Below are 24,327 nucleotides of genomic sequence, written 5' to 3' on the forward strand. Positions count from 1 at the left end.
GGGATCATGACCTGAGCTGAAAGCAGACACTTAACCATCTGAGCCACCCAGGCACCCCTGGTCTCCAGATCTTAAGGTGGCATTTTTGCCACCAACTCGTGATTGGAAAAAAGTTCTACTGGCAAGAGCTACCATTTCCTTAGTTCTTTTTTTTTTTTTTTAATGTTTTATTTATTTATTCATGAGAGTCAGAGAGAGAGGCAGAGGCAGAAGCAGGCTCCCTGCCTAGCAGGGAGCCCGATGCGGGGCTCGATCCCAGGACCCCGGGACCATGACCCGAGCCGAAGGCAGACGCTTAACCATCTGAGCCACCCAGGTGCCCCTTCCTTAGTTCTTACCAAAGCCCATAAGTCTCTCTCAACTTCTACCTAGAAACTTCATTCTTCACCTCAATAAACTATGTTGGCCTTCTTTCTATCTCTGGGAATAGCATTCTGTCCCCAGGTCATCACATGGTCAACTACTTGTCATTCACATTTGTGTTCAAATGGCACCTCCTTGGAGAAGCCTGTCCTGCCCACTCACTTGAAGAAGTGCCCTCCCCCTTGCTGCACCACACCATGTCACTTTCTTTTCTTTCTAGCACTTACCACTCTGAAATTATCTTATTTGTTCATTTTATTTATGAGTTCTCTGTCAGCCCCAGGAGGTCAGGGAAACTTGTTCTTTCCCCTCACTGTTGGGAATAGTGCTTGGCACACAGTAGGGGCTTGCTGCTTCATTAGTTGAAAGAGTGGGCGCTAAGCCCGGAGTAGAGAACCCCACAACAACCTCACTTCATGGTGAAGACCGGGGGTCTCAAGTTTGGGGAGCTTGTTCTGGGACACACAGGTCTTGACTCCTCTCCTGGTAGCTCGGGGAAAGCTCCCTTTCCCTCTGCCTGATAAAAGCCTTTGTAGCAAGCCTCAAAGCAATGTTTGGGGGCACAGGCTCTGAGGACATACAGACCTGGCCCTGGCCTTGGCCCTGACCAGCACTGCACCCTTGCAGTAGTCCCGTCAACCCTTTAAGCCTCTTTCTCCCCACCTGTAACATGGGGAGAGTATATACTTATCCCACAGCAGGGCCATTATGCATGTGTAGTGATTTAGCACATAGTCCGTGTTTAGGAAGTAGAAACTGTCATTTTCCAGGAAGGTCCTTCAAGCTCTCTGAAGTCACCATGTACACAATGAAGCCAGAGGTGTTTATTTTGCACACACCCAGCGTGGGAGGACTTCTATAGTTCAGAGGTCCTAATGCCCAATGTAACCATTATCTACAGGATAAGCATCCATGGTGTGCCAGGGGCCAAGCCACTTCAGTCCCCTGGGGAACTTTAGTGCCTCCAAGTGAGTCCAAATGTCGGTCTCTCATCGGGCAAGCCTGGAGGTTTAAGTGCTGATGCTGATGTTAATTCTCCAATGCAGGGGAGATGGGGGTCATGTCAGTGGAAAGGAGCCCACTGTGAGGTCAGCCTAAGCTCAGCCTGTCCCACAAATGATAGCACCCAGCTCCTGCCCTTCTTAGGAACCCTCAGTGGCTCTTCACTGCCCCCAGGATAAACTCCTCAGCCTGGCACACAAAGACCTTTCCAGTCACATTTTCCACCACACGGCCCCCTGTGTGTGTATCCTGACGCACAAGCCCACTAGTCTCTGCTTATTTCCCAAATACCTTCTGAGTGTAGGCCAAATGCTGGGGGTCGCACAGTGATGGAGACAGCTGCATCCCCGCCCTCTCGGAGTTGAGTGGTTATAGCAGCTGAGGGCCTTTGACATGCCCGCCATGTGCTGAGAGCTTGACGCGCATCATCTCGTTGAGTCCATACCCAGCCCCAGGAGGCAGGGACCATGATGACTGTATCCCCATTCTATAATGAGGACACTGAGGGGGCACCTGGCTGGCTCAGTCTGTAGAGCATGGGACTCTTGATCTTGGGGTTGTGAGTTCAAACCCCATGTCAGGTGTAGAGACTGCTTAAAAATAAAATCTTTTTTAAAAAATGAGGACACCAAGGCTCCATGAGGAGAGGTGATTTGCCCAGTGCCTCAGGTGGTGCTAGGGGTGCAACCCAGATGTACCTGACTGGAAAGCAAAGAAGACAAGTCATAATAACGTGTGGTGGGTATTGACAGAAGTATGGTGAGCACTTGGTGAGGGGCAACCTATTTAGTGATCTAATCTCCACTTTCCTCTCTGTGTCCAACTAGATTGTAAGCAATTTGAAGACAGACTGTTTTGTTACCTCTATGTCCCCGCACATCTCCCCCTCAGGCCAGGCCCAGGGTCTGGGTGGAGTACTGCTTTGGCTTCACTGTTGTGACCAGGCTGGGTGGAGACCAGCGGGGCTGGTCACCAGTGCCATCTTCCAAACTCTCCTTTGCCCACATTATATATGACCTCAGCAGATAATGTGGAAATGATCATGTTTATACCTGTGGATCCTGGCCTGGATCAAGTCAGAGCCTCCAATTCACTCTCCCTGTCATTCATTCAGCAAACATTTATCAAGGTAAGCCCTGTGGACATAATCAGAGGTAATCTTTTTTTTTTTTTTAAAGATTTTATTTATTCATTTGAGAGAGAGAATGAGATAGAGAGAGAGCATGAGAGGGGAAAGGGTCAGAGGGAGAAGCAGACTTCCTGCTGAGCAGGGAGCCCGATGTGGGACTCGATCCCGGGACTCCAGGATCATGACCTGAGCCGAAGGCAGTCGCTTAACCAACTGAGCCACCCAGGCGCCCCAATCAGAGGTAATCTTCATGTCTAGATTTTGCATGTGCTTTGTGGTAAGCTTGTAAACTACAATAATAAATAAAATAAGTCAAACACTAACTCATCCTCTGTGAGGTTTGAGCACTACTAGTATGTCCTCATTTTTATATATAAGAAGAGACTTTGAACTTTCAGCAGAGAAGCTGTTCCATATCTGTTGGATGCCAATGCAGAAGCCCATCACCACTGCACCACACTGCCTCTTGAATGTAATAGCGACGGGGGAGGTGGAGCTTTAATTTACCTAGGTTCCCCAAAAGGATGCACTCTATACTCTGGAAGAAATAAATCCAAGTACTTCTCAGACCAAAATTTCATTTTTAATCCCTATGACTAGACCCTGAAAACTGCCCCTCTCCCCTTTAAGGACTTCTTCCTGGACTAAGGAATTAGGGGATGTACTTAAGGATAAGTGGTGGGGCCCCTGGGTGGCTCAGTCAGTTGAGCCACAGACTCTTGATTTCTGCTCAGGTCATGATCTCAGGGTTGTGAGCTCAAGCCCCATGTTGGACTCCAGGCTCAGCATGGAGTGTGGGCTTGCCCCTCTCCCTCTGCTCCTCCCCCGCTCACGCGCTCTCTCTCAAAATCTTAAAAAAAATAAATACAAGGATAAGTGGCAATTGTGCATGCCCAACATGTTTGGTTATCATGGTACCAAGTTTTCAGAGGCCCAGAGCCACACAGGACTGGGAAGCTGGCAATGACCCAGGACTTGGCAGGTGGCATGACAAATCCGGTCGTAGGCTTGGAAGCCAGTTGCTTTGTTCCAAGGTCCAGAGCGATCAGAGGCCAGTTAGGTACAGGTCTTCAGATCCGTGCCCTTTGTACCACCAGGTGTGCCAGACTGCTTACAAGATACCATGGATGGGAAAGGTTACCTAGGCACTAATCCTGACGTCACGTTTATCGCTGTCCCAGATGCAGACGTGCCAGCCTCAAGTCTGCAGATCTTCTGAACCATGTGAAGGTACTGGAGGCCGTAAAATATCCACATGGAAGTGAGGGAGGAGCTATCAAAATTCGACTCTGGTGGGACTCGAACCCACAACCTTTGAATCACCACACCAGGATCGGTTAGAAGTCCAATGCGCTATCCATTGCGCCACAGAGCCGGCTACTCAAACCTCCCTCAGCTCACCTCCCTGCCTACACGGCCCTTTTAGCGTTCTTCTAGGTGTGGCGTTGGCCTTTGTGGAGCCTTGCCCGTCTCTGCGCGCAGACTCCGAATTCTCCGCCCACGCTGCGGGCGGGGGCGCTCCCCACCACGTGCGAATGACAGTGGCTTGCGGGCTCTGGGCCCAGACCCAGCCCGCGGGTCTCCTTCCCTCCCGGGGGAGGGGCTCTCCGCGGCGGGGCGGGGCTGCGAAGCGCGGACTACAACTCCCAGCGTACCGCGCGGGACGCCGCCCGGGGCCGTCGCGCTCGCAGGGCGGGCTGGGCCGGGCGGCGTCGGGCGCGTTGGGGTTGCGCGGCGCCGAGGTCTCTGCGGCTCTCCGACCGCGGGGAAGGCGCGGGAGGCGGTGCTGCGGGCCGGCGCAGCCGGTTTGTGTTGCAGGAGGCGGGCGGGGGAGGAGCGCCGCGGGCGGGCGGGGCCGGGCTGCGGGCGGGGCTGGCCGGGCGGCCGGGCCGTGCCGGGCTCAGAGCCGGTGGAGCTCTGCTGAGAGCCGGCTCTGCGCGCCCAGGAGCGGCTCATGCCCCCCGCGCTCCCCACTACGCTGCCGCAGCCAGGCCGCATCTGGACGGGGCGCCGCGCGGCGGGACCGACGCCGGGTGAGCATAGACCGGGCCAGTGGGTCCCGGGCGGGGAATGTGCCTGGCTGAGTCGTGGGGCCGGCTGGGGTGAGGGGGGCTCCCTGCTTCTCTGTCTCCTTGCCGAGCGCTCTGCTGCCCTGGCTGCTTAGTTAGGGGCGAGGGCGGTTCGCAGTGACCTGGGACGGGGGCCCGAGGGTTGTGGCATCCTCTTCCCTTCGTCCCATCCCCCAGCCTTCCGGGACGGGGTTCTGTTCTCTGCCCTGGCCGGCTCTGGGAGCCCAGAGATCTGAGGACCTTAGAGACCTTGGCATTGGATACGGGAGCGCTGGTTTGGTCCCCCCTCCCGGCTTTTGCTTTTCGTGTGAAGGGGGGCGGGAGATGGTCTTTAAGGGCTCCCTGTGGTCCAGACCATGTCTTCATCCTGGCTTGGAGACTGTCAGGCTACATTACAGCCATGACCTTCAGCTCCTCCCCAGGAATAGGAGAACCCCTAAAGAAAACTGAGTCCCATCTGCTGTCTCTTGAGCAAGTCCCTAAAGCGCCGGGAGTAGAGACCAAGAGTCCTAATCTCAGTCCAGTCAGCCATTCCCCTTCCTCTATAGCCCAATCCCCAAAGATTCATCTGAGTGGCTTGCTGAGTGTGTTTGTAGGGGGTGACTTCAGGGCCCTCCTGAGCTCCTTCAACACCTTTCCCTTTTAGGCAGTCACCTCTCAGGCACCTCCAGGCTGTAACCCGTTTGCTCTGTCGCCCTCTGTAGGCCAGCAGATACATGGCACTGTCCGAGTTTGTGGGCTGGGTCAGAGCCAGGCCCCTTCCCAGGAAACTGCCCCCTTGGGTATTGTGGCTTGGCCTGGTCATCCAAAGACCCAAGGAGGTTCTTTGGATAAGGAATCAAGCCAGACACACTTAAGTTAATACCCCTCTCCAAGCCATTTTTGTTAGAGATCCTGGATGTCAGGAGAGTGGACTGTCCTGTTTTGGCTGGAAGGGCTTCGGAGAGCAATTCCCGATACACCCATAACATAGAGGGGGAGACTAAGGCCTAAAGTAGGAAGGGAACTAACCCAAGGTCACAGGGAGAGTTGGAGGAGGAGATGGGACTAAGGGGCTAGAACTCAGCCCCTGCCTCTTAGCCATGGAACTCCTCATCTCAAGTCCCATGCGTCTAGCCTGTCCCTTCAAGACAGCCCTGGAAAGGGAGCCCATCCTCAGGTACCACTCAGTATGACTAATCCTCACTACAGGTTGACCTTTGAGATCATAGTGGCTGCCTGGGCCTGGAGGTAGGGGGACATAGACATTTGGCTCCACTAACTGCTCTGTGCCCACAGGCCACAATGCTGCTCGGGGCATCCTTGGTGGGGGTGCTGCTGTTCTCCAAGCTGGTGCTGAAACTGCCTTGGATCCAAGTGGGGTTCTCCCTGCTGTTCCTCTACCTGGGGTCTGGAGGTTGGCGCTTTGTTCGAATCTTTGTCAAGACCATAAGGCGTGATATCTTGTGAGTATCTGGTCCAGTCCATCCAGCCCTGATTCTCCTATAACATGATGGGCTCCTAATTCCCAGAATCTCTCCAGATTAGGCCTCTACGAGCACAGGGCCCCTGGGTCCCAGAGGAGCAGCCTCTGCTTTATACCCTTCCCCTGGCAGTAGTACCTGGTATCTCCATCTCCAAGGTGAAAGTCTTCTCCTAGGAGATCTCCCCAAGTTGGTGCCGTTTAGCCTAGGGCAGATTTAGGGGCCCAGGACATACACTGAACACCAGGTGTGTCAAGAAGACATCTGCAAAGGGTCCTAAGGCTAAGCAGTAGCTTGTAAGAAAATGAAGAGGAACTCTGTGGGAAGGGCCCTGTCCGTAAGTCTGAGAGGGCACAGAGTTCAGAGCAGGGCCCCGAATCAGGTATCTGGGAAAACCTGCTCCCCAAAGAAAGTTAGCTACTGTCCACAGGGCTCTCCTGTACCAGAAACACCTGCTGCTACCTGCTCTATGTCAGGCGTCAGGTTGGCTCTGGGGCCCAGAGAGGAAGAAGGCTGACCTAGTCCTGGGCCCAGCTCAGACTGGTCGGGGAGATAAGCAGGAGATACAGTAAATCCCTAAACTAACAATACCATGCTGGCAGAGACCCTGGCAGTCTTGCTCACGGTGGTGTCCCAGTGCTCAGCACAGTGACCCGCACTCAGAACAGGCAGCTCAGCACCTGTCATCTGAATTGGTTGTAAAAGGAGGTACTGAGTGGCCACTGCAGGAAGGGTGGTAGCAGAGAGCTGTAGGAGTGTGGAGCAGGGAGATGGCATCAGGCCAGGACCTTGGGGAATCAGAGAAGGCCACCTGGAAGAGAAAAAGCTGTGGTTGAGAGGCATCTCCAGGTGATGGGAGCAGGGGATTCCAGCCAGAGGGCACAGCATCTGAATAGGCATAGAAGTCAGGGAGCTAGAAGCTTTCAAAGGTCAGAGGGGGCAGGGGCAGGGCAGGAAAGGGGGATATTGCCAAGTGATTTTTTTTTTTTTTTAAATTCAGTTACTTAATACATAATGTATTATTTGTTTAAGCGGTACAGGTCTGTCATTCATCAGTCTTATGTAATACCCAGTGCTTATTCTAACATGTACCCTCCCCAATGTCCATTACCCAGTTACCCCAGCTCCCGACCCCCCCCACCTCCAGCATCCTTCAGTTTGTTTCCTAAGATTAAGAGTCTCTTATGGTTTGTCTCCCTCTCTGGTTTCGTCTTGTTTCATTTTTTCCTCTTCCCCTATGATCCTCTGCCTTGTTTCTTAAATTCCACACAGCAGTGAGATCATATGATAATTGTCTTTCTCTGATTGACTTATTTTGCTTAGCATAATACCCTCTAGTTCCATCCACATTGTTGCTAATGGCAAGATTTCACTCTCTGATGGCTGCATAATATTCCTGTGTGTGTGTGTGTGTGTGTGTGTGTGTGTGTGTGTGTGTGTACCACGTCTTCTTTATTCATTCGTCTTTTAATGGACATCTGGGCTCTTTCCATGGTTGGTTTTTGGTTTTTGGTTTTTTTAATTTTATTTATTTTTTGACAGAGAGAGACAGTAAGAGAGGGAACATAAGCAGGGGGAGTAGGAGAGGGAGAAGCAGGCTTCCCGCTGAGCAGGGAGCCCGATGCAGGGCTTCATCCCAGGACCCTGGGATCATGACCTGAGCCGAAGGCAGACACTTGATGACTGAGCCTCCCAGGCTCCCCTCTTTCCATAGTTTTTGCCAAGCAATTCTACATTTAGTGAAGCTCTGGGCCTGATACTGAGTGGGGCCCAGGGGACAAGGTGGTGAACAGGATGGAGCCTTACCCTTGGTGGGCTCACTGGGAGGGAGATTGAACAAATCTCAAACTTACCCTTTATTTATTGTGGCAGGGGTCTGGAGAGGTACAGTACAGAGCTGTGGGAGGTCCCAAATGAGTTGGGACTTTGACTTGGGCCTTGGAGTTCAGGAAGGCTTTGATCAAGCAGCAGACTCAGAGCAGAGCTTCAAGTGTCATAGGTGTTGAACTCTGGAACCAGAGAGGACCAGGGTCCTCATCTCAGCTTGTGAAGCCCGGGCAAGTCATGGTGCTGCAGAGCCTTGTTTCTTCCTCTGTACTGGGGAGGGAGTAATCTCCGGGTGCCTGGTGTTATCGTGCAGCATCGGTGGGCTGGTACCTCTAATGGTGCCTGGCACACGGGTGCTGGGAAAGGGGAATGTTGGCAAGTGATTGGGCTCGGGAGCCTCAGGCCGGTGGGACAGCAACCTGGGCCAGGGTATCGGGACCCCCACTCCCAACCCCAACAGTCATGGCTCCCTTGCTTGCTCCCACCTAGCGGCGGCATGGTACTCCTGAAGGTGAAGGCAAAGGTCCGGCAGTACCTGCGGGAGCAGCGGACAGTGCCCATTTTGTTTGCCTCTACGGTACAGCGCCACCCTGACAAGACAGCCTTGATCTTTGAGGGCACAGACACCCACTGGACCTTCCGCCAGCTGGATGATTACTCCAGCAGCGTGGCCAACTTCCTGCAGGCTCGGGGCCTGGCCTCAGGCGATGTGGCTGCTGTCTTCATGGAGAACCGCAACGAGTTTGTGGGCCTGTGGCTGGGCATGGCCAAGCTGGGTGTGGAGGCCGCACTCATCAACACCAACCTCCGGCGGGACGCCCTGCGCCACTGCCTGACCACTTCACAGGCCCGGGTCCTCGTCTTTGGCAGTGAGATGGCCCCAGGTGAGCCCCAGGGGTGTGTCAGGCAAGGAGACCCATAGGATCTTGCACAGATCACAGCCCCCCTCCAGGCCTGGGGGAGGCTGCATGGCTCAGAGGTGAGGGCCATGAGCCATGGTGTCAGACAGCCTGGGCTCTGCCACTTGTAAAGCTGGAGATACTGAATAAGAGACTGGAAATGTCTGTGACTCAGTTTCCTCACTGTAGTACCTGCCACCTATCATTTTCAAGAAGATACTTTGCCCGAAGCGCTAACAAAATGGCTAATGCTAGGTGAGCCTGCAGATATAATGGTAACCATTCTTGGTGACTAATTAGGCCTCATTTGCCTCCTGTATAAAATGAGAACAAGAATGTATTCTTTGGTCTCCTGCAGAGCTTATGTTTTATTTGCTGCCATGATGAGCACTGACTGAGTCCTGAGCTTGATGCTTTACAAAAGCAGCTCTCCTCTTTACAAAGCCTGGTGAGGTAGGGATGGGAGTCTTGGCTTTACAAATGAGGAGACAGACGTTCAGAGTGGTGTGAGGAGCTCACTTAGGGTCACACCGAAGCAGGATTTCATCCTGGGCTTGACTGCTGTGGTGTGGGATGATGGCAGGGAAGGTCAGTGACGTGCAGGGAGGGGGAGAGGAAGGAGGGTTGGACAAATCCAGAGGGAGGCAAAAGTTGAGCCAAGGGGGGCAGGACTGGCCTGTGCCCAGTGCAGGGGAGTATCTAGACCGCTGTCGTGCCCAGAGGAGCCTGAGGGAAGGTTCCCACTTTATGAAGAGGCTGGAGGCTGCTGACCTCTGACCCTCCACACCTCCCTTCTAACTGGCCCCCACAGACGAGCATGGTATAGTGTATAAGGGCACAGACCTTGGCATGCGGTAGAGCTGGCTTAGAGTCCCAGCTCCAGCACATTCTAGCCGTGAGCAGGCCCTCCCATTCTTGGAGCCTCATTTTCTCATTTGGGGCTGCTGTTGGTGCCTACCTGCTGGGCTGTGTGAGCAGGAGTGCACATGGGAGGAACCCACTGTGTAGTTAGCCAGCAGCTAGGGAGCTCTTGCTCCCATCAGCATCTTATAACGAGGATCCAGGTGCTTCACCCATCTTCCTCCCTGCACACAGCCAGTCTCCCCTGACAACACGCCAGCCCTGACACGAGCAGAGGTCCTGGGGACGTGAGGTTTCCTGCCTCCCTGCTGATTGGCCCTGTTTCCCCTGCAGCCATCTTTGAAATCCAAGCCAGCCTGGACCCCTCGCTCAGCCTCTTCTGCTCTGGCCCCTGGGAGCCCAGCACGGTGCCTGCCGGCACGGAGCACCTAGACCCCCTGCTGGAAGATGCCCCCAAGCACCTGCCCAGTCGCCCTAAGAAGGGCTTCACAGGTGGGCCTCCAACCCCGCAGAGGGGTTCTCAGATGGGCCCTGGACAGAGCGCCGGCTCCAGGGCCAGAGGCCTGGGTTCTTCTGCAGACTTGCTGTGTGACCTGTAGTGAGTCCTGTCACCCTCCCTTTTTCCATCCGGGAAGATGAGGACCGTGACCATGGGGTCACTCTGAAGGCTAAACAGCCGATGTGTGTAAAGATGCCAGGCACAGTGCCAGGTACTTAGGAGCTCACAAAATTTGATCCTTTGACTTGTTGAACAAGCCTTCATTGCCGCCCAGTCACGAGCAGCAAGATCATGTGGAGCCCAGGAAACCGCTGGGTCTGAATTTTGGCTGGGGTTGGGCCAGGGGCTAGACCCTCTAAATATTCACCCAGCACCTGTTCGGTGCCAGCCCCTGTCAGCCTGGGGGCCTCTCTCTGCCCTGGGCTGCCCTACTTCCCCGTCCCCGCCTCCAGGCAGCCTTCCGACCCTGCAGCCTCTCCTGTACTCCACCCGCCCTGTGGAGCCCCCAGTTTGCTACACTGCCCAGAAGCTCAGAGCTGGCGCTGAGTTCATGCCTCAGCCCCACCACTTCCCTTGTAACCCTGAGCCCCTGAGCTGCCCTCTATCTGAACCTCGGCTCCCACAGCCATAACGATGGGGCTGGTAACAGAACCGATTTTATGGAGTGGTTTGGGGTTTGATATAGTGGAAAGCTGGGGTGTGACAGGAAGTGCTTAGGAACCAGTCTTTGTTGGCGTCATGGTCATTTTATCTCTGTCATGTATGAATTTTGTCTGCTGGGTGCTTTTGTAAGTGACTCGAGGGTAGGCTGTCTGGAGGGGTCAGCCTGGAGTGCCCATGCCCAGCCCAGAGCTGGTGTCAGCAGGCATCCAGAGGGCGTGAGGTGATTGACACATGACATGCAGTCATCCCACGTGTTCCTGGCCTCCTAGAACCTCCTACCAGGGGGGTGGGGGGTGGCGGAGCCTCTGCAGAAACGAACCTGACAGTCCCCCATCTGGGCCACAGGGTAGGGTAAAGACATGGTCTGTGGTGCAGAAGCTCTGTGGACACTCTGCTCCCTGCAGCCAGTATCTCCCTAGCCCTGGGTGGTCTCTTCTCACAGCCGCTACCTGTCTGTTTTCTTCAGATAAGCTCTTCTACATCTACACATCGGGCACCACCGGGCTGCCCAAAGCCGCCATCGTGGTGCACAGCAGGTAAGGGGCAGGTGCTGGGGGGACAGAGCCCAGGAGCCCCTCCTCCTGCCTCCCAGGGGCCTGCGAAGTGCCCTTTCTGTGCCCTCCCAGGTATTACCGCATGGCCGCCCTGGTGTACTACGGATTCCGGATGCGGCCTGACGACATTGTCTACGACTGCCTGCCCCTCTACCACTCCGCAGGTAACACAGGGCCCACCCTCTTAGCCTTCGGTGCCCCAAGGCCTCAGGAACCCCACCCCTCTTGGGGTGGCACCATCTTGTGGGTAGAAATCTGGAGTCAAATCTGGGTTCAAATTCAGATGTGGCCATTGACTGGACCTCTGAACAAAGTCGGCCACGCCAGCCTCATAATGTGTGTGGCCATGTCCCGCAGTTCTGGCCCGGCAGTTCATTTCCACAGGTGTGCACAGCCTTGCGGCTTGGGAAGGGAAGCACAGAGAAGCGCAGAGATGGAATAATTAAGAGTTCCTGCCCTCAAGGTGCTTAGAGGCAGGTGTGGATTTAGGGCAGGATGAAGAATTGGAACTCACCTGACTTTAATACAAGAAATGGCATTGTGAATATGGAGACAGGCAGGGAGCAGGAGCTCAGCTCAAGAGAAGAGCCCAGTGATGGTCAGGAAGGCTTCCTGGAAGAGGTGCTCCCAAGTCAGGCAGATGTGAGGTGTTGAAGCCAGGAGAGCTAGCTTGCTCCCCCTCTGGCTGAATGGCAGCATTACAGGTACAGGAGCAGGAGCTTGGGGCCAGCTCCAGGGGCCCCAGGGACAGTCTAAGGAGCATGCACTCGATCCCACACTGGGGAGGCACTGGGGAACCATGGGAGGTGTCTGACGAGGGGAGAGGGGTGATTAGTTTGTGTTAGAGGAACAGGACAGGAAAGAGGGACTGGGGAAGGGCCTTTGAGGAGATGGGCTGGGCGGGAGGAGATTCTGGAAGGAGGGGTCTCCTAACTCCCTGACCTCCACGTGCCACCCCTTCGCCTTTAGGAAACATCGTGGGAATGGGGCAGTGCCTCCTCCACGGCATGACAGTGGTGATCCGGAAGAAATTCTCAGCCTCCCGGTTCTGGGATGACTGTATCAAGTACAACTGCACGGTGAGTGAGAAGGGCAGAGGATGAGCGTCCCTGTGCTCTCGTGACCCACCCGCCCCATTTGGGGACGTCTGCCTCACAGCTGAGGCCCAGATCGTTCACTGGGGGCAACATTTCCGTTGTTCCAATGGGGAGGCTGAGGCCCAGGGCCCGTGGGATTGGGAGGTGAAGTGAGAGCAGCCGTGGGCCAGCCTCACACCAGGTCCACCCCCAGATTGTGCAGTACATCGGTGAGCTGTGCCGTTACCTCCTGAACCAGCCGCCCCGGGAGGCAGAACACCAGCACCGGGTGCGCATGGCGCTCGGCAACGGCCTCCGCCAGTCCATCTGGACCGACTTTTCTAGCCGTTTCCACATCCCCCAGGTGGCTGAGTTCTACGGGGCCACTGAATGTAACTGCAGTTTGGGCAATTTCGACAGCCAGGTCGGCCATGGGACAGTGGAGGGCGGGCAGGGGGCGGCGCGGAGTGTGGGCGCCGGAGCCCCCGCTGTCTGGTCGGGGCGGGCGGAGGGCGGCGCGGAGTGTGGGCGCCAGAGCCCCCGCTGTCTGGTCGGGGCGGGGCAGTTGTGGGAGTGTGGGCGCCAGGCCTCCCAACACTGTCCAATCTTAGGCCCAAGTCTTGGCCTTTGCAGGTGGGGGCCTGTGGCTTCAACAGCCGCATCTTGTCCTTTGTGTACCCCATCCGGCTGGTACGAGTCAACGAGGACACCATGGAACTGATCCGGGGCCCCAATGGCGTCTGCCTTCCCTGCCAGCCAGGTCTGCTCCAGGGTTGGAAGTGGGGTCAGAGCAGGAGACATTGACCCGGGAGGGAGATGGCACTGGGCTGCGTGAGTGGGGAGCCCTTTTCTGACCAGTGGCCATCACTCAGCTCTTAGGGCCACAAGTCATTTATTTTTTGTCTGTTTGTCCTTCCATTCTTTATCCCCTCTGCCCATCAGTCCATTGATTCACCGCTGTGTGGAGGACCCCCAGGTTGATCCTGGCTCAGCCCCTTCACTCTGTGCCCGAGTCCGCTCATCTGCGAGTGAGGCTGATGGCAGCACCATCTCCTGGAGTCGCCCTGGGGATCATGTGTGCTAAGGAACGCACAGAGCCAGGGGCCCAGGGAGTGCTGGCTCTGGTCAGGCTGTCCACGTAGAGCTTGGCCACCCTTTCGTATCATTTGTCTTTCCATATGCTCCGTGACCAGATGTTCCTGAGTGCCTCTGTGCATCAGACCCGCCAGAAGCAGCTTCCCCGCCCTCGGGGTTCCTGCCGCAGAGCTGGCTAGAGTTCCTGTGGGAAGCAGTGTGAACAGAAGTCAGATCAAGATGCAGGGCGCATTTGGGGGTGGGGAACGGGTGAGAGGAGGCCATTAGAGTAAAGCTGCTCGGCCTTCTCTGCCCCCAGGTGAGCCAGGCCAGCTAGTGGGCCGCATCATCCAGCAGGACCCCCTGCGGCGCTTCGACGGCTACCTGAACCAGGGTGCCAGCAATAAGAAGATCGCCAAGGACGTCTTCCAAAAGGGGGACCAGGCCTACCTCACTGGTGGGTGGGCACCAGCCCCTTTGGAGGGACAGGGTGGAGAGGAATGAAGGGGCCCTCCCCCACCTTCAGAGAATACTGCCCCAGTCCCAGCCCTCCCTGTCAAGCAGGTCCTGGGGTCCTGTGAGGCCGGCCAGCCCAAGCCCAGACCTCATACTGTGCCCCCGTAGGAGATGTGCTGGTGATGGACGAGCTGGGCTACCTGTACTTCCGAGACCGCACGGGAGACACGTTCCGCTGGAAAGGGGAGAACGTGTCCACCACCGAGGTGGAGGGCACACTCAGCCGCCTGCTGGACATGGCCGACGTGGCAGTATATGGTGTCGAGGTGCCAGGTATCCATGGGGGCGGTGGGAGGTGCCAGGTGTGTGTGGGGAGGCCCCGCTGGGGGGCACCGCCGGTTCCTCACGGTCCACGCTGCCACCCCCAGGAACCGAGGGCCGGGCTGGAATGGCTGCTGTGGCCAGCCCTGCTGGCAACTGTGACCTGGAGCACTTCGCACAGCTCCTCGAGAAGGAGCTGCCCCTGTACGCCCGCCCCATCTTCCTGCGCTTCCTGCCCGAGCTGCACAAAACGGGTATGTCCCTGCCCCTGCTCCAGCTCCCGGGTTCTGGGCCTGTGGCCCTTCTTGGCTCCTTTTGGGGAGACCTGGGGGGGCTGTCATTTGCCCTCCGGCCACAGCATTGCTGTGTCATTGGTAAACAGACCTCCCTGTGTACAAGTGAGCGGACCGAGCCCTCAGAGAAGGTTCACACATCCGTGAGCGGAACAAATGTTTACTGAGTACCTACTATGCGTCTGCCAGGCTCTGTGCTAGGTCTCGGGGATTGAGGTGACAGATTTTTTTTTTTTTTAAGATTTTATTTATTTGCGAGAGAGAGAATGAGAGACAGAGAGCATGAGAGGGAGGAGGGTCAGAGGGAGAAGCAGACTCCCCACTGAGCAGGGAGCCCGATGTGGGACTCAGTCCCGGGACTCCAGGATCATGACCTGAGCCGAAGGCAGTTGCTTAACCAACTGAGCCACCCAGGCGCCCGAGGTGACAAATTCTGATGGGACCTTTGCCGTCTTGGGGGAGGCAGCACAGGACAAGGAATTCCAAGGGCAAAGAACGGAATACAGATCGAACCGACAGAAAAGCAAATGAAGGGGGCTATGGTGCCTGGGAGGCTCCCTGGAGGAGGTGACCTTTGAGCTGAGACCTGAAAGGAGTGGGAGGCATTCCAGGCTGGTCCCTAAGACCAGAGGGCACTTGGGCACGAGAGGAGGGGAGGGAGGCCCCCGAAGCCGGAGCCATGGGGAGCTGTGGGCAGCGGTGTCAGGTGGGGCAGAGAGGCCAGTGGGGACCAGAAGACTCTGGGCTGGGGGGGTGCCTGGGCTCTGTTGGGGCAGCAGGGAGCCACAGAAGTGTTTGCGTAGAGCAGTAGCCTGTGTCAAGTGCGTGTGCCACGTGGCCCTCTGGCTGCTTTGTGGGACGCAGGAGAGGGCTACAGGCAGCCCCAGGGGAGCACAGACACTAGCAAGGGGCTGTTACTGTTCGGAGAGAGGTGAGTAGTGGGTCCACAGTAACACAGCAGGGCGGTGCCAGCCTTCTGTCTGTTGGACCACTGATGGGTCCCGATGGGCAAGAGGTCAGTCCTTGCTGCCCTGTCCCGACTCCCCCCCCGTCCCCCCCACACACACCCCCAGCATCTCACCAGCTGCTCAGCCTCAGGCCACCTCCTTTGTGCTCATCATGTTACCCCCTGCCTTGCTGGAAGGCCTTCCCGGACCCATGTCGCCTCTGCCGGGTGGTAGGCTCCTAGCAGCACCTGAAACAGTGTGGAGGGTCTAATGGGGACACTGGTGCTGGGCTCGTGATGGAGTCTGGGAGCTCCTGAGGTTTGGGTGACAGCTGACTTCTCTGTGCAGGAGAGAGGCAGGGAAGAGACCTCAGGTTTCAGAGGCTTTGCTGCAGCACAAACATCCCTAAACTTACTTTAGCACTTAAAACAGCCATTTTTTTTGCTCTCAGTTGTGGGTCAGCAATTTGCAGTTCAGTTCAGCTTAGCGGTTCTTCCATCAGCCCCGGCATCAGTCGTGGGGCTGGACGGGCCAGGATGTCCTTACTTACCTGTCTGGCTTCCAGCTGATTGCTTCTGCAGCGCTGGCCGGCAGAGCTGTCTGCGCTGATGATGGTGTCCCGTGTGCGCGCTGACCAGCACCACGGCCGCTAGCCCCGTGTAGCTGCTGAGCGCTCCAGCTGGGGCCAGCATGACTGCGGAATGGAATCTTACATTTTCGTTCATTTTAATTAAATGTATAGAGCCCCTCATGGCCAGATGGCTATCCTATTGGATAGGGTCAGTCCAGGGGGCGTCCCTGGGCTGTCCCACCTCTGCTCTCTGTGGCTCCTACCCCTTCAGAGACTATACTGGTATCAGGCACCCCCTCCTGGAGTGGAAGCTGCAGGGCCCCTCAAGGCCTGGACTCTCCAAACTCTCATGGTCTGTGGGTCCAAGCAAGTCACAAGGCCCGGTCGGATTCGGGTGGGGGCTGAGAAAGACTCCAGCTGTCACTGGGAGAAGTGGCCAAGCCACCAGGCAGCGGAGTGTGCATCCAAGGAAGGAGGGAACCTGGCCATTTCTGGCAATCTGTCGTAACCGGGTTCAAATCCCAGCTCCAGTGCTTACTAGCTGTGTGGCGTTGGCCCAGGGGTGTGCCTTGCCCCGCCAGTCTTCTCCTCTGTCCACTGGGCTGATGCCAATGACTGAGAAGTACAATTTCCATGACCTAAAACTGAGAAAACATTGCTGCTGTTGAAACTATTTCAGAGATGTTAAAAGCTGAAAATACATGCATTATGGAATCCGTAGAACACCGTGGCGCACCTGCCCCTGGAATTCATGTGCTCATTAGATGAGCTCACGCCTGTACCTTGGAGGTGTTCAAAGCACAGAAGGCCCAGGCTCTGGCCCTCCCTCTGCTGTCAGTCAGGGCGTGTGGCCTTAGATGGATAGTTTCCCCTCTTTGGTTCTCAGTTTCCCCAGCTGCAAGCAGAAGGCAGGTAGCATGGCTCCCCACTGCAGCGCCAGGGCTGCTTTGAGCAGCAGTACATAATATAATTAGCTGGAGCCGCCTTTGCAAAGTGCACAGGGCTGTGCCCTGCTGTGCTCCATGCCCTATTCCCGTGTTCTCCCCGGCCCTCTTCCTCTGCCCCTCAGCTTTGGTGTGCGGCTTCCCAAGGCTCAGGTCCCTGCCCTGCACGCTCTGACCCCTCTTCCTTGCTCCCTCAGGGACCTTCAAGTTGCAGAAGACAGAGCTTCGGAAGGAAGCCTTTGACCCGGCGGTTGTGAAAGACCCACTGTTCTACCTGGATGCCCGGAAGGGCCGCTACGTCCCGCTGGACCAAGAGGCCTACACCCGCATCCAGGCAGGCGAGGAGAAGCTGTGATTTGCCCCGAGTCCCTCTAAGGGCCAGCGGGTGCTGGATCCAGAGCCCCAGCTCCCACCCCAGAGGGGTCGTGGGCAATGCCAGACCAAAGCAAGCAGGGCCCAGCGCCTCTACCCCAAGGTGCTGTGGCCCCCCTCCCCCTCAAAACTGCCAAGTGACTCACTGCCGCCTCCCCCTGCCCCCCAGGAGGCTTTCTGTGAAAGCCTCAAGTCCATATTCTGTCTTCAAGGCCAGGTGGGGCCTCTGGGCCCCAAGATGAGACAGACCAGGCCCCTTAGGATGATGTCTTGGGTCAGGGCAGGGGTAGGTGGAGGGTCACCCAGCACTCCTCAGAGCACAGGGAGCTTGTAAATGGGACCAGGGCAGAAGCCCCCAGACTCAGGAAGCCAGCAGAGTGGGCAGGGGCTGCAGTGGCTATTGATCAGGTGGCCCCGGAGCTGTTCCAGTGTCACTCAGCACTGCCCGCGCCTCCAGGAGGATCGGAGGAGGACCCCGACCCGCAGCAGGCACCCTGACTGAATGCCCTCCCCCTCGCCATCCTCCTCTCCTGGGTGGCAGCCTGGCTGCCCCTCAGGCGGGACCTTTGTCCTTGTAGGTCTGTCCACATCACTTTCTCCATCGCAGTCCTGGGCTGGCTATGAGAGGAGGAGGGGGTTGGGGGGGGTCATTCAGGAGCCAATAAACTGCCTTCACTCCCCCTAGCCTGTGTGCATGCCACCTGAGCTCACAGCACCTGCTCAGGCCCCACCTCCTGCCCCTCCAGCCCATTTACTCACTCAGACTTAGGGCTACAGCAGGTAAGACGCCCTCGTTGAATTGGCAAGGTATTTAATAGCATGAGCTTGAAAGTCCAAACCAGCTGTGTCACTTTTGAGTTTGTGGTCTAGAGCAAGTGACTCAGTCTCCTCATCTGTGAAAGGGGACTATCAAGAGGATTCAGAGAGCACAGGTACACATGTTGAGGAAAGGGCCGTTCAGAGCCCTTGAGGGAGAAAAGCCTAACGCGGGGCCTGATCCCATCTCCAGACCCTCGCCTGTGCATTTCCTCGGGGGTCTGGGGGCTGTGCGAGCCAGAGCCGGGTGGCCTGACCGGCTCTGGCAGAGTCCAGGAAAGCTTCCCAGACCCATGTGCCCAGGGCTGCAGCACCGGCTGTGCCAGTGGAGAGGCAGCTGTCCCCGAGGCCCCGTTGCCAGAGTCACACCCAGGCTGGAAACGCATGGCCCGTTGGGAGAGGGGTCCCACCCAGCCCAGGGCAGTGGGCAGCATGTGCCCCTGGGCCTTACCTTCACTATTTAAGCTTCATCGCAGTCTGTCAGTCACTTGCTGAGGTCACACAGCAGTAGGGGGAGCTGGGGGGGGGCGCTGGAATGCAAACCCAAGCTGCTGTTGCTTCCTGCTGCTCCACCCACCACCTGGTGCAGAAGGCCAGGGGAAAGCCGAAGGAACTTCCATTCCACCCGTGCCTGTGGAGCCCGTTGTGGGCCCCGCCCTCGGCCTGCAGTTGATGGCTAGGGTGGAGGGCCAGGATGACATCCGGGATGCCTCCTGGGGGAGTGACTCTGAAGAAGGAATCTGATGCTCTTGGGGGAAAGTGGGGGGCAGAGCTGGAGTCCTTGGAGAGAGGTGCTGGAGGGGGCTTCCGGGCGGGGGTGGTGACAGTCACGGTTGCAGTGTCCTAGTGTGACCAGCAGAGGGCATGCAGAGCTTGGAGAATCCCATCTTCGTCCTCCGCACTCAGCCTCCAGAAGTGGGAAGGAGGGGCTGTGAGTCCCACCTCAGGCCCAGGCGGGTACACAGCCCAGAGCACCCTGTGGCAGGGCTTTGAGGGCCTAGGGTCAGACTTCCAAGGGGCTGGACCTGACAGCGTGGCTTTGTCTTTTTAACCCTTAGCAGTGAGTGCCTTCCAGTGGGATAGTGCCCCCCGCCAGGGGGCCCCATTCCTTCCTTAAGGTTGAACACACACCAAAAGTCAATATGGAGTGATGGGTTAAAAGCTCCAGCTTGAACAGGCATGTGTTCAAGTCCATTCGCCAGGCTAAGCCTCAGTTTCTTCCCCTATAAATGGAGATTACAAGACTAAAAAACAAAAAAAAATCTATATTCAGGTGTTAAGACCCCAGACTAGGCCTGAATTCGCTCCTTCCACACCACTCCTCCACCCACCCTTGAAGGGCCTTGGGAGCTCTCCCATCTGCCTCTGATCATTCTCAACCGCGGCCGTGTGAGTCATCATGCACACACAGTCGATTCTCGGTATGTCCTTGTGAAGTTCACGACTGCTTATTGGGCAATTCCTGACGTTTATATGGTGTTTCACGGTTTACAGAGTACGGTGTAAGTTCATCTATGGAGCAGATTCTAAAGACCTACGCAGGATGGGGGACGGGGCAGAGGCGGTGCGTGGTGAGCAAGAGAGACCTGGGAGCCGGCCGTCTGGGGACGGGGGAGTAAAGTGAGGAAAGAAGCAGAGAGTGTGTGGTTAGCTGCACCTACTAACCCAGGGCCCTCGTGGGGTGGGCAGTCCTGTTTCCTGGTCAAAGAGGCTTTTCAAGGAAGAGTTATCCAAGAATTGGAGGGAGAAGAGTGTTTCAGACAGCTGGAGGAAAACGTAAAGGCCTTGGAAGTCCGTGGCAAGCAGGGGAGATTACAGCAAGCTGTGACGCTGCAGGGGAGTGCAGGTTGGGGGTGGAGTAGAGCTGAAGCAAGCTATGAAAAATGAGTCCTTTGTGGGCACTTGTACTTGCATGCTTCCAGAGACTGGGGGCTATGTTAGGAGGTCCCGGCATCGGGGCAGACCCACTTCCTTAGACTTCCTGATGGCCACCACGGATGGAGCCCTCCTCTGTGCCCAGTCCTTTGTGTGCATTGGTTCATTAAGTCCATACCACAAAGCAGCTACTATTTTCATCCCCATTCCACAGATGAATCTGAGGCTCAGGGAGGCAAAGCCTCTCCCAAGACCACAGAGCCTGTGAATGGCAGCGCTGGGATGCAAACCGCCTTCCCAGAGCCGCAGTATTTGCATCTGCCGCAGGGCCAGGGGGAGGCTGGAAGGAGCCTGCCTTGAGCATCCCCGGAGGTCCTACCGCCCTCGGGACAGGCAAGTGGCTGACCAGGCCAGTGCTTGGCGTATCACTTTCAATCCCTGGGAAGGTTAAATACCTCCGAGGGGCCCATTGAGGCGGTGGCAGTAAGGGAGGGGGTGACCAAGTGACTTTCAAAGGGGCCTGAATGCGTGGCCGGCCCCTCCCCCACGAGGAGGGGGCCCTGCTTCCTCCCAGCCTAATGATATTCTGGGCTCAGCCCTCGTCTTTGGCGGCAGTTTAACCCGAGCCGGGGCGGATTTCTTTCTCACTGATCTCAGCTTGACACCCAATTAGCACAAGAATGGGAGGAGGAAGCCTGAGAGAGGCGCCTCCCAGCCTCCCGGGGCGCACGAGGGGAGCAGGCGGGAAGACAAAGGGCAGCGGGCAGGGGGGCACCCGCGCCCTTGCCTCCACCCCCCCACAGACCCTGCCTTTGTCTCCCTAGTTGCTTCAGAGGGGCTGGAGGCCGACGTCCGGGCTGGCCGGCCTGCTGGAGGACTGGGGATGGGGCCCAATTCCCCTCGTCTGCGTAGATCCCAGGGGAAGGCATTTAGGTGATCCGGACCCAAAGGGAGGCCGTCAGGGTCAGTGATACTGAAGGTGCTACAACCTGGGGTTGAGGCCTGACGCTTAGGGACCATGCACAAACCACTGGTTCTGAGCTTTGATTTTCTCATTGGAAAACGGTCCCTGTGAGCAGTCAATCTGTGCATGTATAGCACCTGACAGGTGTAAGGTGGGCATTCAGTAAACACTCTGAATGAGTATGTTAAATTAGTATTGCTACTAATTAAAGAGGTTGAGTGGGGTAGGTTTGGGGTCAGGAGAAGGAAGGACTTTCTGAGACCCAGGCACTCACAGAATGAGCGTTTTGTTTTTTTTTTAAACTTTATTTGAGAGAGAGTGGGCCAGAGAGAGAGAGCGCGCGCGCGCAGGGTGAGGGGCAAAGCCAGAGGGAGAAGCAGACTCCCCGCTGAGCAGGGAAACAGGGCTTGATCCCGGGACTTCAGGATCATGACCTGAGCAGAAGGCAGACGATAAACCGACTGAGCCACCCAGGCACCCCCAGAATGGGCTGATTTACCCAGAAGGGAGCTCCCATTTCTGGGACTATGCAAGAAGATAGAGGAATCCCTGTCTGTTGAGATGTGGGAAGATGCCTCCTTCCTAGGAGCCCTCTCCCTCCCACCATTCCTTTGGATTTGGGCTTAGGTGTGACTTCTGGGAAGCCTTCCCTGATCCCAGTGCTGGATTAGGGCACTCCTCCAGCTCCCATAGGGCCCCCATATGCCCCCTTTATAACACTGATCACACCACGTGGTCCATTTTTACATCTGTGTCTTCTTCTAGAACAGTCCCCAAAGGGCAGGGACCTGTTGGTTTTGTTCACTGTTAAGCACTGGGCCTGGTGCTTAACAGATGCTCAGTGAATGTGTGTCAGATGGCTGAAGCCCTTCAAATGCTCCCTAGCTCTTGTGTTCCAGGCCCAGGAGGGGGCAGTTCCTAGGAGGAGAAAATACTCAATTCATAGAGGTGAGCTGAGATCAGAGGCTCAAGGGCTCTGAACACCTTCTAGGAAGGCCCTTATCTTCGGCAAAGAGAAGCCAGTGAATGAGCAGGGAGTGATGTGTTCACTCACTCATTCAGCAAGCACTTACCAAACCCCTACAATTACAAAGCTCCTTACCACAAGCCAAGGATTAAAGATGAATCAGGCAAGATTTCTGCCCTTCAGGAGCTGGGTCTAGTGGAAGAATCTTAGAATATTTTTGCTGAAAGGACCTTCGATCATTTGGTCCCCAACCTTCTTTACAGATTGGGGAAACTGAGTTCCAGAGAGGGAAAGTGACCAACCCGCACGGCATAGTACACGTGGGACCTTTCCATTTACCGCAGGATTCCTTTGTGCCCTTTGAGGACCAGGGCTGTGTCTCATTTGTCTTCACTTTGCCAGTGCCCTGGAACAGTGCCTAATGCATCGAAATGGCTCAGGGCTCTCCATGGAGTCAAATTGTGCAATGAAGCCAAGGCCAGAGTGAGGGAGGCGGGAGGCAGGCAGGCAGAGAAGCAGCAGGTACAGGTGCAGGTGATGGTGGTGGTGGTGAAAGATTTGGGGGGTTGCAAAATCAGCTTAGATGGGAGATGAATCCAAATCGGTGATTTGAATATGGGAGAGAATTAAGAAAAATGCCCAAAGTTTCTTGAGTGTTTCAGTGGGTGGGAGTGGTATCCTTGAAATGACGAACACAGAGGAGGGCCTGCTTTAGGGAAAGAGGCACTGTGCCAAGAACTCATTTAGTCCTCGCTACAACCCTATGAGTTAGGGGTTGTTATCCCCATTTTACAGATGAGGAAACTGAGGCACAAACATGTACGTTAAGGGACTTACTTAAACAGCTAAAAGTGGTGGGACCTGGGGCGCCTGGGTGGGTCAGTTGGTTAAGCGACTGCCTTCGGCTCAGGTAATGATCCTGGAGTCCCGGGATTGAGTCCCTCATCGCGCTCCCTGCTCGGCGGGGAGTCGCTTCTCCCTCTGACCCTCTTCCCTCGCGTGCTCTCTATCTCTCATTCTCTCTCTCTCAAATAAATAAATAAAATCTTTAAAAAAAAAATGGTGGGACCTGGATATAAAGCTGGCAGGTGAATGCCTAGCTCTTTTTTTTTTTTAAGATTTTATTTATTTATTTGACAGAGAGAGACAGCGAGAGCAGGAACACAAGCAGGGAGAGTGGCAGAGGGAGAAGCAGGTTTCCAGCCGAGCAGGGAGCCTGACGCGGGGCTCGATCCCAGAACCCTGGGATCATGACCTGAGCTGAAGGCAGTCGCTTAACCAACTGAGCCACCCAGGCGCCCCAAAAAAGATTTATTTATTTGAGAGAGAAACCACACACGAGTGGGGGGAGGGGCAGAGAGATAGGGAGAGAGAGAATCTCAAGCAGACACCTGCTGAGCTCAGAGCCCTACTCGGGGCTGGATCTCAGGATCCTGAGATCATAACCTAAGCTGCAATCAAGTCAGATGCTCAATCAACTCAGCCACCCAGGTGCCCCAGGTAAGGATATTTTAAAACACAGTTCAAATCACCCCCTCCCCAAACCTTTCTGAGGCCTCCCACTGCTCTTAGAATAGAGATTGAATTCTTACCTGGCTCCCAAGGTGTGATTTGGCCCCTGCCCCCTTTCTAGCCTCATCTCTTACCAGGTCCTCTGCTTCCCAACTTCCACATTCCCTTCTTGGGGTGCTCCGGCATGGTCTCCCACCCAGAGCCTTTGCATCTTCTGTTCTCCTCATTGGAACGCTCCCAGAGGTTTCCCTCCCCCTCACAGCCGCCTACTTTACTCAGGTTTAGAGCTCAGTTCAGGTCCAGCCCAATCTGTTTTCTTTTTGAAATTCCTGTGACTTCAGATCACTTCTTTCGGTTCGAGATTTTATATTTATTAGTACCACTGGTTCGTTTATTTGATTAGAGCTAGCTTCCCCCACTAGCCTGTGAACGCCCTAAAGGCAGGAACCTTGCCCATCCCATTCACCACGCACACCTCTAGCACTCACCAAGATGCCTGGTACACGGAGAACGTGCAATAAATGTTGAATGAGTAAATCCCAAATCGATAACCAAAGGGGCAGATGGATAGCGACTCGATAGCTCAGGAGAGATTGCTGGGCTGGAAATAAAGATTTGCAGTCACTTACAATTCAAGTCAAGACGAATGGACGGGCTCACCCAAGCGCTGTGCGGGCTTAAGAGAGATTTGTTAACTTTTGCAAGATAAACAGTAACGTGGCTCACAGGTACTGCACAAAGATGCCCGGGGCCCACCTCGCTATGGCTCGCACAAGCCGCCGCCCACCCAGCTCTCTGAACCCCGTCACT

The 24,327-nt window shown here is 55.8% G+C and overlaps 1 protein-coding gene, 1 long non-coding RNA gene and 1 other non-coding gene across 12 annotated transcripts; 1 reads left to right on the forward strand and 2 right to left on the reverse strand.

Moving 5' to 3' along the window:
* Positions 1 to 3,778: 3,778 nt before the first annotated feature.
* TRNAR-UCU (transfer RNA arginine (anticodon UCU)) lies at positions 3,779 to 3,869 on the reverse strand. The gene is given in 2 exon segments: positions 3,779 to 3,814; positions 3,833 to 3,869. It is a non-coding gene; the product is annotated as a tRNA-Arg (tRNA).
* A 505-nt stretch (positions 3,870 to 4,374) lies between these two features.
* On the forward strand, positions 4,375 to 18,221 carry SLC27A4 (solute carrier family 27 member 4). The gene is made up of 13 exons (XM_028107833.2): positions 4,375 to 4,527; positions 5,842 to 6,008; positions 8,343 to 8,737; positions 9,947 to 10,105; positions 11,242 to 11,311; positions 11,402 to 11,493; positions 12,299 to 12,408; positions 12,620 to 12,829; positions 13,039 to 13,165; positions 13,799 to 13,936; positions 14,104 to 14,268; positions 14,364 to 14,510; positions 17,209 to 18,221. The coding sequence occupies exons 2-13, from the start codon at positions 5,848 to 5,850 to the stop codon at positions 17,364 to 17,366; spliced, it is 1,932 nt and encodes a 643-aa protein (XP_027963634.1). The 5' UTR covers positions 4,375 to 4,527; positions 5,842 to 5,847; the 3' UTR covers positions 17,367 to 18,221.
* On the reverse strand, positions 13,279 to 24,322 carry LOC114212823 (uncharacterized). 10 transcript variants are annotated; one of them, XR_015766816.1, is made up of 5 exons: positions 24,006 to 24,321; positions 16,047 to 18,729; positions 15,631 to 15,744; positions 14,136 to 15,540; positions 13,279 to 13,684 (listed from the first exon to the last, which is right to left on the reverse strand). It is a non-coding gene; the product is annotated as an uncharacterized LOC114212823 (long non-coding RNA). The 10 variants fall into 10 exon arrangements; XR_015766821.1 differs by lacking the exon at positions 13,279 to 13,684 and having other exon boundaries at positions 13,692 to 15,540; positions 24,006 to 24,118; positions 24,244 to 24,322; XR_015766820.1 differs by lacking the exon at positions 13,279 to 13,684 and having other exon boundaries at positions 13,692 to 15,540; positions 16,047 to 18,289; positions 18,651 to 18,729.
* Positions 24,323 to 24,327: the final 5 nt, after the last annotated feature.

This window comes from Eumetopias jubatus, unplaced genomic scaffold (assembly GCF_037043125.1).
Source record: "Eumetopias jubatus isolate StellerSeaLion01/CBP00866 unplaced genomic scaffold, mEumJub1_p1.0 scaffold_15, whole genome shotgun sequence".
NCBI classification, from domain to species: Eukaryota; Metazoa; Chordata; class Mammalia; order Carnivora; family Otariidae; genus Eumetopias; species Eumetopias jubatus.

Coding starts and splice junctions, on each gene's coding strand:
- SLC27A4 (XM_028107833.2), top strand. CDS start 5,848: ATGCTGCTCGGGGCATCCTTGGTGGGGGTGCTGCTGTTCTCCAAGCTG. Junction 11,312..11,401: donor GCCATCGTGGTGCACAGCAG/GTAAGGGGCAGG, acceptor GTGCCCTCCCAG/GTATTACCGCATGGCCGCCC. Junction 14,511..17,208: donor GCCCGAGCTGCACAAAACGG/GTATGTCCCTGC, acceptor TTGCTCCCTCAG/GGACCTTCAAGTTGCAGAAG.